General features: G+C 34.5%; 1 protein-coding gene across 8 annotated transcripts in view; it reads left to right on the forward strand.

Annotated features, from left to right (window-relative positions):
• The window catches only part of AKAP9 (A-kinase anchoring protein 9), a 186,765-nt gene that overhangs the window by 72,661 nt on the left and 98,239 nt on the right, over window positions 1–15,865 (forward strand). For 7 of the 8 annotated variants that reach the window (XM_044245996.1, XM_044246000.1, XM_044245998.1 and 4 more), the window contains 5 exons: window positions 5,846–6,184; window positions 7,457–7,681; window positions 8,756–8,896; window positions 9,381–9,484; window positions 11,968–12,173. In XM_044245996.1, coding sequence (XP_044101931.1) covers window positions 5,846–6,184; window positions 7,457–7,681; window positions 8,756–8,896; window positions 9,381–9,484; window positions 11,968–12,173 — 1,015 coding nt within the window. The remainder of the gene's footprint in view (window positions 1–5,845; window positions 6,185–7,456; window positions 7,682–8,755; window positions 8,897–9,380; window positions 9,485–11,967; window positions 12,174–15,865) is intronic. The other variant, XM_044246002.1, reaches the window with a different exon arrangement.

Consider the following 15,865-nt stretch of genomic DNA (forward strand, 5'->3'; position numbering starts at 1 on the left):
TCAAAGAGGTGGCCAGGAAGAATTGGTAAGAGTGTGAAGACCACTTGCCCAGCCACAGCTGTGCTGAATTAGAGGACAGTTTGATTCAGTCCTACTACCCTCACAGTTAGGGGGCCCATTCGGTGAAATATTGTGAAATCCTGGCACAGATTTATCTTCTCAGCAGATGTAGCTGGATACAGGAGGAAGAAATAAAAGGGAAAAGGACAAGGGCTTGCCCTTGAGGGGAAGATATTGCTGTAGGTTATTTGACATAAGCAACTGGGAGAATGAAGTTGCTATTAGGTGTCAGAAAAGACTACAAAACAGTAGTTTTTGGAGAGGAGAGGTAGACCTTTAACATAAGAATCCAGACCCATTAAATGCAAACACTTCATAAATGTTTAAAAATAAATTTTGAGGGGCGCCTGGGTGGCTCAGTGGGTTAAGCCACTGCCTTCGGCTCAGGTCATGATCTCAGGGTCCTGGGATTGAGTCCCGCATCATGCTCTCTGCTCAGCAGGGAGCCTGCTTCCCTCTCTTTCTCTCTCTGCCTGCCTCTCTGTCTACTTGTAATCTCTCTCTGTCAAATAAATAAATAAAATCTTTTTAAATAAATAAATAAATATTGAATAAGTGGTGGTTATATGAATCTAGAGTTCAGGAAATAGATTAGACTAGACATGAAAATATGGTAGCCTGTAGGGCAGTGTTTTTCAAACTGTGAGTTAAAACTCACAGCTATAACTCATCTTTAAGTTATAAAAACAGTTTATTGGTTTGGGTCCAGGATTTTAACATAATAACATAATAGGAAGGTTCATTATATAAATATACATACACATAAGGGTGCCTGGCTGGTTCAGTTGGGGCGGTGCTCTTAATCTCTGGGTTGTGAGTTCAAGCCCCGTGTTGGGTATGGAGCCTACTTAAAAATTAATAATAAACACGGGTAACTATGTACGCTTTGGGTGTCAATATAAAATTTTTTTTATTGGTATGTATGTGTTTATCCTGGTTACAGTGAAAAAATTTGAAAAACACTAATGTAGTGACTGTATATAGAAGAGAGGTCTGGGGGCTGAGTCTGGATAATGCTAATGTTGAGAGGTCAGAGAAATGAGGAAGAACAAAGAAGATGGAGAAAAAGCAGTGAATTAAATATGGGAAGAACAAAGATTGCATTACAGTAGACAAGTAATAAAAGTATATCGAGAAGAGAATGTATTAAACTGTGTCAAAGCTTTCTGATAGGTCAAGAATGATTAGAACTGCGAATTAATTCTTGGATTTTACAATGTGAGATCATGGGTGACTTTTACAAGAACACATTTGATGGGGTGATGTAGACAAACTGATTAGATTGGATTTGAGAGGGTGAAGGGGAAGAATGAAGAATGAAGAATGAATTTTACTTGAAAGAAGATCAGAGAAATAGAGTGGTAGCTCAGTGTAACAGAGCGAGCCAAGCAGTACATTTTTGTTATTGCTGTTTTGTTTCTGTTTAAGAAGAAAGATATCATATTTTCTTAATAGAGATAATTAAAGAGAGAAGGAAAAAATAGCTAATTCAGGAGAGAGAAACAGTTGTTGGAGCAGTGTCCTTGAGAAGAGAAGAGATGTAATCCCTGGAAGGTTGCCATTAGGTAGGAGCATGGCAGTTTAATCCGTAATAACAAGAAGGAAGGCAGAGAATATTTGCTTCATGATTCAAGATGTGTTCAGATACAGTATTTGGAGCTTTGGAAGTTCTCTTCTGATTTCTTCTATTTTCTCACTAAAATAAGAAGAAAGATCAGCACCTGAGAATGAGAAAGGAAGAGAAGACACTGAAGGTTTAAGGCGAGAGGGCTGTCTAGGAGAAGGAATAAAAAATGGAACAGACCCGGGAAATTGAGTAGATTTGCCCAGTGTCCTGAAGGGCTCATGCAAGGGTAATAGTTTACAGATTTAAAGTAAGACCAGTCAGCTTGGTTGGATTTTTTTTTTTTTTTCCTCCTCAGCTAAGCCCGTTTTCCACAGGCAGAGAATACACAGAGTCACCTGTAATCACAGGTGGAATTTCCTTAGATAGCATAGTGAAATGGAAAGGAGAGAATAACGAGGTAATTGAGTCTTCAGTTGAGTTTTTTAGTTTTCAGATCATATAGCTCTTTTAATTATTTGTTACTCATTTCTAGCTAAAGAAAGTGATCTTTATGATACAGATTTTTCAGAATTTCAAAAGCTTCATTTGTGACCTAACATGGCCAGATTTTTGTTGTTGTTGTCATCTTTCCTGAGGTTTAATTTGCATATAATGAAATTCACCAGGTGTAAGTGCAAAGTTTGGTGAGTTTTAACAGGATGTTTAGTTATGAAACCAACTCAAAATGGAGATATAAAACATTTACATCACCCCCAAGTTTGTTCATATTCCTTTGGAGACAGTCACCTTCTTTTTATATTGCTCGATTCTGTTTGCTGATATTTTGTCAAGGATATTTATGTTTGTTTTCATGAGGAACATCATCCATAGTTTTGTTTTCTTGTACTGTCTTTGGCTGTGATATCAGGATAATGCTGGCCTTGTAAAGTGTTGAAATATATTCTCTCTTCTATTTTCTGGAAGAATTTATGTAGAATTGGTTTTATTTTATTTTATTTTGGGGGAGAGGGGCTGAGGGAGAGGGATAAGTAGACTCTGCACCGAGCACGGAGCCCAACGCGGGGTTCAGTCTCATGACCCTGAGATCATGACCTGAGCTGAAATCAAGAGTAGACACTCAACCAACAGCCATCCTGGCACCGTGGTACTATTTTATTCTTAAATATATTGTAGAATTTGCTAGTGAAACCAACAGGGCCTGGAATTTTCCTTTACAGAAGGCTTTGTTAATCTATGAATTCAATTTCTTTAATAGTTTTTTTTTAAGGTAATCTATTTTAGAGTGAGCTTTGTTAGTTTGTGTCACTCAAGGAATTGGTCCATTTCATCTAAACTGTTGAATTTATGTTGGTGAAGTTGTTTATACTATTCTTTTATCACTTAATGTTTGTGGGATCTGTATGTTATCTCTGTTTTCTCTTTTTTCTTTCTCATTTGGGCTAGAAGTTTATCAGTTGTATTGATATTGTCAAGGATCCAGCTTTTGGGTTTTCAAAAAATTGCTTTTGTTTTACTTTCATTGATTGCTTTTCTTTATTTTTTACTTGTTTCTGCTTGCTTTGGGTTTAAGTTGCTTTCTTTTTCAGGTTTCCTAAAAGACCTTTCCTCTTTCCTAATACATATATTTAACTGCTGTAAGTTTCCCTTTAAGCACATCTTTAAACTGCGTTCAACACGTTTTCATTCAATTGAAATATTTGATTTCTTTTGTGACATCTTTGATTCGTGAGTTACTTAGAAATATGTTGTTAAATTTCTACATTTTAGGGGTTTTCAGATATCTCCCTGTTAATTTAATGTATAATTTTTAATTTCTTTGTGGTCAGACATACCTTGTATGATTTCAGTTTACTTTTTTTTTTTTTTTTAAGATTTTATTTATTCATTTGACAGACAGAGATCACAAGTAGGCAGAGAGGTAGGCAGGGGAGGGGGGAAGCAGGCACCCTGCTGAGCAGAGAGCCCAATGTGGGGCTTGATCCCAGGACCCTGAGATTATGATCTGAACCGAAGGCAGAGGCTTAACCCACTGAGCCACCCAGGCGCCCCTCAGTTTACTTTATTGCCCTAAATATGTTCTGGTTGAATGTTCCATGCATATTTGAAAAGAATGAGTATTCTGCTGTTGTTCAGACTTCTTTTCCTCTGGTATTATTTCTCTTCAGCCTGCCTTGGCAACAAATTTGGCATACAACATACTCTATGTCATCTAATTTTTGAATTGTATATTGAACATTTTGAATATTGTATGGACACTGGGTCTTAAAATATTCTGGAAAATGTGAATTCTTTTTTAAAAATAGTCCAAATAGGGACAGACCACAAGTTCTGTTTCACCTTCCTCACAAATTTCTTCAACTTTTGATGCCCTCTGCAGTTTGCTTGCTTTTGTTTACTTTTCAGATCTCTCTGCTAGTTGCTTTTATATTTTGTTCACTTTTCAGTTGTGGGAGAGAGGGGCCATAGTGGGTTTCATTTGTGCTAACTAGAATTACAAATCTCTGTCTTATTTTTTTTAATTCCACAATTTAGATAGAATTATTGCTTCATAACTATCAGCATTTAGATTTATCTACATATTTACAAAAAGAACTTTTAATGCTCTAATCCTTTTTGCATCTAATGGCTGCCTGCTAGGATCTTTTTCTGCCTTTTGAGGAACATCCTTTAGAAATTCTTTAACTTACAGTCTACTAGGAGCCAACTTTTTATTTCATGCTTTTATTGTGCTTTTATTCCTGAAAGTTGGTTTTTATTGACCATTCAAATCTGGGTTGACAGTTATTTTAATGTCAGAACTTTAAAGATAACCTTTCATTGTTTTCTGATTTCCTCTTGTTTCTGCTAAGAAAGTTCTTGTCATTTTAATTGTTGTTCCCTCATAGGTAATACATCTTTTTATTCTGGAAACTTTTAAAAACTCTTTGGTGTTCTCTTTATTTGTCCTTCCAAGATTCATTTGTCTTCTCCATTAGGAGCGATGCCTTACGTATCTCATCTATTACCCAGGAAAGAGTTCCTTTCCATTATTCCCTAATATATCCTCCTGACACAGTGGTTAGATGTTGGATGAACATTCCCACTCTATCCTTCATCTCTCTGCTTCTATTCATATTTTTAATCTTTTTGTCTGTGTTGCATTCTTAGTATTGAGAGACCAGCAGATCAGATTCAGTACAGGAAATTAAAGTAAAAGCTAGTCTTGGGACGCCTGGGTGGCTCAGTTGGTTGGACGACTGCCTTCGGCTCAGGGCGTGATCCTGGAGTCCCGGGATCGAGTCCCGCATCAGGCTCCCAGCTCCATGGGGAGTCTGCTTCGCTCTCTGACCTTCTCCTTGCTCGTGCTCTCTCTCACTGTCTCTCTCTCTCTCAAATAAATAAATAAAATCTTTAAAAAAAAAAAATAAAGTAAAAGCTAGTCTTGAGGTCTTACCACTAGTTGGAGAAGATTAAAGGCATGTAAAATAGACTGTCTCTGTCACTTTCTGTAAGATTTCTTTTAGTTTAAAACCATTTTGAGGGGCATCTAGGTGGCTCCATTAATTAAGCATCTGCCTTCAGCTCAGGTCAGATCCCAGGGTTCTGGGATCAAGCTCTGCATCAGGCTCCCTGCTGAGCGGGGAGTCTGCTTCTCCCTGTCCTTCTACTCCCCCCTTCCCCTGCTCATACTCTTTTTCTCTCTCTTTCAAATAAATAAAATCTTAAAACTTAAATATCAAATAAATAAATAAAACCATTTGACTGGTAACTTGCTTTTGAAATTCTTGCTGGTATGATGTGGATGGAACTAGATGGTATTATACTAAGCAAAGTAAGTCAATCAAGAGAGACAGTTATCATATGATCTCACTTATATGTGGTATTTAAGAAACAAAACAGGAAATCATAGGAGAAGAGAAGAAAAAGTAAAACAAGACAAAACCAGAGAGGGAGACAAACTGGCAAGAGACTCTAAATCGTAGGAAACAAACTGAGAGTTGCTGGAGAGGAAGCAGGTGGAGGGAAAGCAGGTGGACGGATGGGGTAACTGGGTGATGGACATTAAGGAGGACGTGATGTAGTGAGCACTGGGTATTATAAAAGACTGATGAATCACAGGCCTGTACCTCTGAAACCAGTAATACATTATATATTAATTAATTTAAATTTTAAAATTATTTAAATAAATAAATTCTTGCTGATATTTATAAATCTAATCCTTTTTGTTTATTTCTTTAGGTCATTGTGTCAATGAGTATAGCATTTGCTCAACAAACTGAACTATCTAGAATAACTGGGGAAAAAGAGGATACTGCATTGTCAAAACAAGCACATGCTTTCTGTCAGCAAGAACATTTAAATGAAATGAAATTATCAGAGGGTCAAACTTTTGAAGCAATGGACATGAAATTTAAAGAAGAATTTAAACCACTTAGTAAAGAGTTAGGGGAAGATGGAAAGGAAGTTCTCTTATCAAAAAATGATAATCTTGATGATATACTAGAGTCGAAGGACCATGAACTGACTATTTCAGAAGAAATGTTCTCCAAAGATAAAACATTTATAGTCAGAGAACCTGTAAGTATAGTTTCCTTGTATAAAAAGTTGTGGCTTCCCTCATGATAAAAATATTACCATAAGTAATTAAGGTTTCTTAATGAGAAAGGAAAGTATCTAATCTAGTCTTGACTTAGGGATTCGAATTATGAATATGTTTTATTACTTACATATGAATAAATGATTTAATACTATTATTAAATAAAACAAGTCTGGTTCATAGTATTGTTAATCTTGTACATATTGTGAATGGTAAAATCTCATTGTAAGTTATACCTGCATTATTTTTGTTTTAGTCAATTTAAGATTAATTGTCTTATAGTTTAGGAATATGTATGAATAAAATATTTGCTTCATTTAATGTGATGATAACATCACAAGGAAATGGCTACCTGTTTAAGAAGAAATTTAAGATACTGTACTCTATCTACTAATTCTCCTCTTCTTTGCTTACTCATTAATGGAGGATCTATTCTGTCTATACCACAACCATTTGTGCATTTAGCAAAGTAGTAAATCCTACATTTTAAAATTACTTAAATCCAAATTTTTTATTAATGTTCAGGATATGTTGTCTTGTTTAGAGTCATATTCAAATAAAATTGTCAACTTCTACATGAAGTGCAAAACTAAGGTATTTGTGAAAACCTCTTTAGTTTACCAGCAACTGTTCATTTAAGTAGTAGTTCTTTGGGAATTGAAGTAAGTGTGAACTTCATTAAGGAGTTGATTTCTTATGAATTTGAGAAAGTGGAATATAAAGCCTTTATTTCCAAATAAAAATTATTAAAAATTGTTTCTTATCAAGCAGTTCTCCGTAGTACTGTGATAACCATTTCATAATATAAGTAGGTAAAATTTTTCATGTTTTATAAATAGAATTTTAAAATTATAAATATTACATTTATATTATCTCCCCATCATAAAATGTCAGGAGGGATAATGGAGTTATAGCTTCATTAAGAACAAGAGGGCATCCTGAGGATTTTTAATTTTTATTCTCCTCCCATAAAATCAGATTGCATCTAGACGAACTGCTAAACAACTCTTCTGCTTTTAGAGGATAACGTGTAATGATAATAAACTAACTTTACACCGAGTTGGAATTATAATGAAGACAGATTTCTTTTTTTTTTTTTCTTTAACTTTATGTTTTAGTTTAGTAATGGGGAGAAAACATCAGGTGCTTTGTGGGTTAGAACTGCGTTCATATTTGTTTCTAATAATGTTGATGCTGACAGGTTTCCATGAAATGTTTTATGCATTCTGCCTTTTTTTTTTTTTTAATTGTAGATCCATGATGAGATTTTGGTATCGAGTATAGATGCTTCTAGACAACTAATGTTAAATGAAGAACAGTTGGAAGATATGAGGCAGGAACTTGTACGGCAATACCAAGAACATCAGCAGGCAACAGAACTGTTACGGCAGGCGCACATGCGCCAAATGGAGAGACAGCGAGAAGACCAGGAACAGCTGCAAGAAGAGATCAAGAGACTGAACAGACAATTAGCCCAGGTATAGGACTTAGAGGCCCTTTTCTCCCCAAATAAAATAACAATATTCTTTATATAGCCTTTTTTTGAAAGTCAAAATTATTGCCAGGATACGAATAAATACAAATATTTAACATTAGGAACAGACTCCATCAGCACAGCAGCCTTAAATCTTGTTAGGAACACCTGACTCAACCTTGGAGTGCCTGTCCTCTGTGCCATTTTATTTATTTGCCTTTTTTGCTATTGGAAAAGTGGCTGCAAACATACAAATTTGTATGTTTGTTTTGAATCATTCCATTGACCATACACAACAAAAAGCACTTTTACAATTTTAGAAATTCTTTGTGCTAAGATGCAGTTGATAGTCATTTTTCCTATATTCATTTCTAGTTTTGTGAGTCCACCAATTAGCATCTCCAAGATTTACCTTTATCTATCTTTAATCTGTCTTTTTAATCATGAATGGGAATCTGAAGTAGTGTGTTTCTGGAACTTTGTCCAAGGAAACATCTCTTCTTGATTTGAGAAATGCAGATTTACATAACATTCTTGTCCCTTTTCTTACTCCTTGGTATTTGGGAGCTGGATTCTTATCAATTGCTATATACAGTGTACTCACAAAATCATTACAGAAAAGCAAGAAATATTTATATAGAAGTTCCTATAAAAACAAATTTATTCAATTTATCTTGGAAACTTAAATGAGATTTAAAAAATAGAGAAATCTTGAAATGTATTCTTTCAAATATAGAATAATAAGAAAATTGGAAGTTGAACATAAAACATATCATTTGGAAAAATTGGTGTTGCTTTTCTTCATCGCATTTTGTGAATTTAAACCTGATTTTTCAATGCAAAATTGGCATATAAAAATAATATTAATTGAGCTTCACAAATTCCTGAATTAGCTTTTTTAAGTTTCAAATTTTGCATTGAACTTTATATGTGCTTTTAACCCCTAATCATGGGATGTAACTCATAGGTAGAAAGGGCTTCTTGGTTCTAGGGGGTTAAAAGAAATCTGCTAATTATTTCTGCTTTTTTTTTCTTCTATCGCAAACAATATTCTCTCACGACCTTTTTTCTTATTTAGAGATCCTCAATAGATAATGAAAACCTGGTTTCAGAGAGAGAGAGGGTGCTTTTAGAGGAGCTGGAAGCACTAAAGCAGCTGTCTCTAGCTGGAAGAGAGAAGCTGTGTTGTGAGCTGCGCAACAGCAGTACGCAAACACAGGTAGTATGGACTTTGGCCCACCTAGGAGCAGTGGATCAACAATGCAGTAGGATCTGTTTGTCTTTGTTGTTGGTATGAATGTGTTTTTATAGGTGTTGAGCTTAATGTATTTGTGTTTGTTTACATCTAAGGTAGGTGGAGTCAAGATTTTTACCTTCTATTTAAGGTAATTTGCATAGGACATTACTATAGCAGCAACTATTGTTTCACCAGGGAGCAACCTAACAAACTTGATGTCACACTAGAGCATGCATTAATTTGAACCCATTAAACTTCTTTTAATCTCTGCATTAGGTTGCTTATCTTTTTTGATAATGCTAATCCCTTTATAAAATGTAGTTAAATATTATTTGGAAGATTATCTGTTTTGCCTGCAGAGTTTTCTGTCTCACCTCATAACAATGTAGAAGAACGACATGGTTTTTCCCAGATGACAGGTTTTCTTTCTGTTTTGTCCTCTCTACCTTTACATAAACTTAAGCAGAATGGAAATGAAAACCAAGAGGAAATTGAAGAACAGATCTTTAAAGAAAAGGAGTCAGACAGAAAACCTGAAGATGTGCCTCCTGATATTCTGACCAATGAAAGGTATGCAGAATGTGTATTTTTTTTTTGGTACAAAGGGAATTAAATAGTTGTTTCAGTGTGGTAAACTTTGTCCTTATTTTGATCTTGTACATTTATTTGTCCATTTTACTGTGTATGTAAAGAATTGTAAGTTTTTGATTGTTAAATAGAACAATTTTTTAAAATCTTTTTTATATGTAAAGTAATTTTTGTTTGGATATTGACCATGTACTTATCTCAGCAAATGATAAGGCATTATTTGATTATTGAACCTTTCTCGATGAATTTTATTCTGCTCATATGCCATTTTTTATCCTAAAAAACACAGTTGCACTTGTGAGTACATTTCTTCACTTCATGGACATGCATTCAATATAAGTCACCCACTTGCTTGTGATGAGGAAAAAAAATGAAGTGTGATAGTCTACGATTAGCTTCTTTCTTTCATTTACTGCATATCAGATGAGAACTTTTAATCCATATCCCACTTTTATAGAGGAATAAATTAATGATCTGATGTTAACAAAACTTTCCCTGACTTGATTTTGTAGATGTTAATATATAATTGTAAAATATTAAATGAGAATTTACCCCCATATTAAGGACTGTAAGCATATTTTAAAATCTGTTTTATTCAAGTGAAAATAATTTCTTTAATTTTAAATTAAACTAATACCTACTAACTTAATTTCCTCCTTTTCCAATTTCTGTGACTGTCAACCCTCTGTGTCCTCCTAACCTCCTTCCTCAGCTTGCATGGAGGAATTTGGCCCCTAAGATTTTGGCTTCCCCATTGGATCATCAGTATGGAACACAGTCAGTATGGAACTCAAACAAGAAAGACAGTGTATGAAAATTAGAGTTACCATGGCAATATAAAATAAACCTTGTTTATTTTATATTATTTATCTCTGATTGGTATATTTTTAAAACAATGTAGTGTTTAATTTTTAGGAATTTTTGCAGCAAGTGCTAATAAATGAGTATTCATATTTATTTCTCTTTACCATCATATTAATTTTAACTACTTTTCTTACTTAGAAATATTTTCAAATTATCCTAGTCCTGAGGCATTTGAGGCTTTAACAAAACCTAAGAAAAAGTTAAATAAAACCCTTGACTGACTTACTACTAACTGAATTACTTAGAGTTTTATTTTTAATGCCTGGTCTCATGTAAGCAGAGAACTTGATCTAGGTACGAAAATAGAACTGTCTCGTTCACTTGACAAATACTGAAGGAAAACTTTGTCCTTTTATTACCTTGTCTTAAAATAGTTATGTCATGTGCCTGTGAAAATAGATACCCTTTAACCTGATTTTTGGTGATCTCCCACAGTGTGAAGTTGAGAGAGCAAACTGTCTTAAGACAGAGGACCTGTACCATGAAAGTCTCTTACTTTATCTATATGTATAAAGTTTGCTACTGTTATAGTACTCTTACTGAATTAAGCTATTAGGACAAGAGAATTGTTTAGCTATTGCAAAGGTTAATCACATAATCTTCTGAATCAGCATTTTATGGATGTATATTTCTTGACATGAAAAGGTATTTGTGTCAAGCAAAAAAAACAAAACAAAACATAAAAACTTTTTGTCCAGGATAATTCCATTTTTGTTTTTAAAATGAATATATTTATGAGGTAGAGGGGAAGGCTAGAAAGATATTAAAATGTTAACAGTGATTGTTTTTGCTGAGATATTTAGGTGGGTGGTTAGCAATATTTTCGAATTTTTTTGAAAATGAAAATGTTTGACATCTTTTTAAAAAGACAGATGTACTATTAATTCCATTTGGTTGAAAATGAATTCTTTCTACTGGCTGAAATGAATGTGGTTTATATAACTTGAGAAATTTGTGTCTCTGGAGCAGATATAATAAAGAATGTCCTATGATATTCCCTCTGATATTGGCAGATAGTGATATTGCACAATAGACCTTTTTAAGAACAGGTCTCTGCCTGTTTTTGTAATTTATTTAGATTATCACCAGGAAATTGTAGAAATACACATTTTTCTGGTGGAATTTTTAAATTATATTTTAAATTATAGGTTTGACACAAAGAAGATTAAATGTGAAACGTGTATAAGAACCATAAAGAACCATAAAACCACATATCAGCTTGTATGTGCTTGTTTACTACCACAATTTTTAAAACTTAACTTTTGTATCTCCTTAAAATCTTCTTCTAGTTTAGAAACTTTACTAGCTTAAAACTTTAGTTGTATGATTTCTTTCAGGTCAGTACAGTATTGCACATTTGTTAAAAAAAAAAAAAGTTATAATTTACTGAGAGACCAAAAATTTTTAGGAGAAAACAAATTTTATAATGTAATTATTAAATTAAAAAAGCACTTCATTTAAGTACACTAGCATATTTTAGTAGAGAAGATCATGTGATATTTTATTTTTCAAGTCATATTTTGTGGTACATTTTTTGTGGAACATAGCAAAGTGTTTCAAAAAGATCAAACATTTTAATAAATGTTTCTTTATCTATGCAGATTTGCGCTTCAGAAAGCTAATAATAGACTCCTGAAAATCCTCTTAGAAGTTGTAAAGACAACAGCAGCTGTTGAAGAGACAATTGGTCGCCATGTTCTTGGTATTCTAGATAGATCTAGTAAGGTCCAGTCGTCTGCCAGCTTGATTTGGAGGTCAGAAGCAGAGGCACCTATAAAGTCATGTATCCATGAGGAACACACAGGAGGTATGAGTTATGTATGCCATTGAGATTACCATAAATTATGCTCAGTAAATCTTTCTGAATTCAAGGCAGTTTTGCTATGTGTTGAAAATACAGAAAAGATAATATTAAAGTTTTTTCCAACAAAAAAGTCTTCAGACACAAGTACTTGGGAGCCAGTATTCTCAAAACACCATTATTGTATAGCATTTGCAATGTTATCTTGGAGTTGTTTTAGATGCCCAGATTTAACTACTTTGTTATATAAACCAGAGACTATTTAATTTCTCCACCATAAAAGAAAAATTCCAGATCACTTCTCAGGACTCTTATCAATAGCCATGAGATAGTGGGAACATCCTGAAACCACCCTATAAGATGAGTAATAAAGAGCTTTTAAGAATCAAGCATCACTTTCACATTTCTGTTGAGATGTTTAGAAGGAAGTTTTGATAAGAAACCGAAGACTTGATCTTTAGACTGTCCTCTGTTAGCTCCTTTCTTCCTCTCGGAAAAGTGTTTTTGAAGTATGACAATGTGTGTGGATCCAAAGGTTAGGTCCTAACATGACATAGCTCTCTTCCTAATTCTCCCTTCTTCCAGCCGTGTGGGCTGGGCTCCTCTTCGAATGTCTTACTTCATGCTACTGACATCTACCCTCTTGTTTTTTAATTCCTTATTGATGAGGGAATCAGACAATCAAAAGGTGAGAAAGTTTTTGTCAGATGGGGAAAGATAGGGTCTGGACTCTTGGATCAGCAGATCAGGTCCATACTTTACTACCATTCCACACCCAAGCATTTCTCCCCAGTTAGAGGCCAACCTTCTAAAAATGCCAATATTTGCAATTTTTGAGAGTATTCTGTTTAAGTTTCATATGGAGAAATGAGAAGAAATTATCCCACTTACAGAAAGTTTACCTAATTACAAGCTGGCCAGAGCCTGTTTCCAAGTGCAGAGAAAACTCCATCAGTTGAGTACAAAGATAATTTTAAAAACCTCTTGGGGCACCTGGGTGGCAGAGTTGGTTGAACCTCTGACTTTGGGTTTGGGCTCAGGTTGTGGTCATATATCAAGCCCTGCATCAAGCTCCACCCTCAGCATGGAATCTCGAGTTTCTCTCTCCCTCTCCCCTTCTCACTCATGCTGTCACTCTCTCTCCCGCTAAAATGAATAAATAAATCTTAAAATTTTTTTAAAAAAAACTCTTAATAAAATAAGCTGAAATAATACTGAATTTTTTAACTTTCTTTCAAATTCATTCAAACTTTGTAGAAGTATTTTTTTCAAATTCACTCTCTATTAAGCACTCAATGAAGGGCTATTTTATTTCTACATATAGATCTTAATGTATAGAAAAGAATTAGGTAACACTTTTTTGGTCTTACTGTAAAAGTGTTTATCAAACTAGTTAGGATGACTACTAATGTCATTTGGGGACATTTAGAGGTACATTTTGCATCTGGAGGAAAATATTGGATTAATAGAATTTATCATTTAAAACTGAATTTTCTGATAAACTTAGAAGAATATATTGGCTTAAAAAAATTGACACTGTTCCCTTTGTAAGATTTTTTTTTATGTTCCTTCATATTTTTCATGGAGTCTTACTGTAAAAACTCAAAGGAACTTGTGAAATATTTCTTTCATGTCTCATTTAATATGACTGAAAAAGTTCAGTCTTACTCTGATTATGAAACAACATTTGCTTTTCACTTTTTATGTATGACTTTTTATTGTAGGTAATAGCACTTGTGATCTGTTTTCAGCTTTCAAGTCCAAACTTGTTTAGATTTTACACATGTATGGACTTGTTAACTCTCTAAAAAAGTAAATAATTGATATGCTAATGTGTGCTTCCTCATAAGAGTAACCTAGTTTATGAAATTAAAGGGAGATTTCGAGCCAATGTGAAATCAGTTGAATGTGAATGAATATTAAAGTAGTTCATAACAGTAAGTTCCCTTAGAATATGTTGAAAGAAAAGTTCTTTGAGGCCTGAACTGTGATGGCTCAGTGGAAGAATGCTCACCTCTGTTACTTTTGCAAAAGGAAAATCAATAAAGTTAATACATTTTTTAAATCGTAAAGGAAGGTAACATGAGTACTTAACCATTGACGTGAGCATGCCTTCCACTTTCAGGGGAAACTAAAGTATTTGAATACCTCCTGGGAAACTGTCTGGACCTTCAGCCCAGGCTACCAGTCTCCTCGATGACTGCGTATCTTAAATATTCCTATTGTTTCTAGGATAAAGGCCAAATGTCTCTAGCCAACAGTAGTTATTTCCTAGAATACTCTTTAATGATGCTTCCTCAGAGAGGTCCTCCTTGACCACTTCATCTCATTTAGGCACTCCTCATTTTCCCAGGTGACCAGGCACTGAATCTCATCTGCTGCAGCTTCCTTTTGGAGTAGTGTGATGTGATAGAAAGAATGCTGGGTTATTATCAGAAGGCCCTTGAATCTTACTCTAGCTCTCTGCAGCCCTGGGCAAATCTCTCAGTCTCCCAGGGCTCCAGTTCAGTTTGCTCACCTGTCAGGTATAAAGAGGCAAAGTAGAGTCAGTAGTTTTCAGTTGGAGCTCTAGAGACCTTCAGAAGGCCACTGGGGTAGGGGAGGCTCTATCAGATCACCTACCCTGCTTAATCTGGGAAGATAAGGAATGAACATGGTATAAATCTGTAAAGTAAATGACTAAAGGACTTTTGAATAACCCATCATCTGCTGTGTTTAAGACACAGATCTGAGTGGTTCACCAATCTGAAGTCATGAGTCACTTCACCAAACTGGCAATTCTGAGATTTCTATCAGCATTTTATGAAATTGCCCTGCCATTTGTTTTTCTCTGATTTTTCTCCCAAAGACTAGTTATTATAAATACAGTGTAACCTTGATGTCTTTTCTCATTCTTTTATTTCGTCGAAATAAACAATAACAACGAAAGTTCTCTTTCCTCACTGGAACATAATGAGGAACATAATTCGCATTATTTTTGTGTAAATCTTCAAAATGTTACAAATAAGATACATTAAGCTAGTTGACATCTTCACCTTTTCTAGATATTTTAATATGTATTTTTCTTTAGCATTTGAAAAAATAATTTTTAGTGGCTTATCCATTTTGTTTTATGTCTTTTGTAGTTTGTGCTTGAGATTTGTTCCTGTTCAGTACATAATAACTTTAATTTTTTTTCTCACCATTGATTTCTTCTCTTTCTTCAAAGCATATTTATGTCTTCACAGTGTGTGTGGGGGGGGGTGCCTTGGTTCTTCTTAACTTTGCTCCCCAATCAAGGTAAACCTTGACAAACTCAATGAGAGATTAGACCAATTCCTACTTTTATCCACCTGCATTACCACAGCTATTCTCTATCAGGATGACGGTGACCTCCCAGTTGTCAAATCTAATAGCATCTTCTCAGTCCTTGTCCTGTGTGTCTAAACAAATAACATTACTGACATCTCTTCCTTTTTTGAAATGTTTTCTTCTTGTCTCCTGGAGCATCTTCTTTCTGTGACTTTCTTTCACACAGGTTCTCTTGTTAGCTTATTATATTATGTTTGTCCTCCTTCTCTCCTGAAACAGGAAAGCAGTTGTTTACTGCTTATGAAATAAATGTATCCACTTCCAGAATTTCAACTCTTAACCTTAATACAAATGACTTCTAAAGCTCTGCAGACCCGTATTTCCAAAAGTTGACTCATCTTCTCTAC

This window comes from Neovison vison, chromosome 4 (assembly GCF_020171115.1).
Source record: "Neovison vison isolate M4711 chromosome 4, ASM_NN_V1, whole genome shotgun sequence".
Classification (NCBI taxonomy): domain Eukaryota; kingdom Metazoa; phylum Chordata; class Mammalia; order Carnivora; family Mustelidae; genus Neogale; species Neogale vison.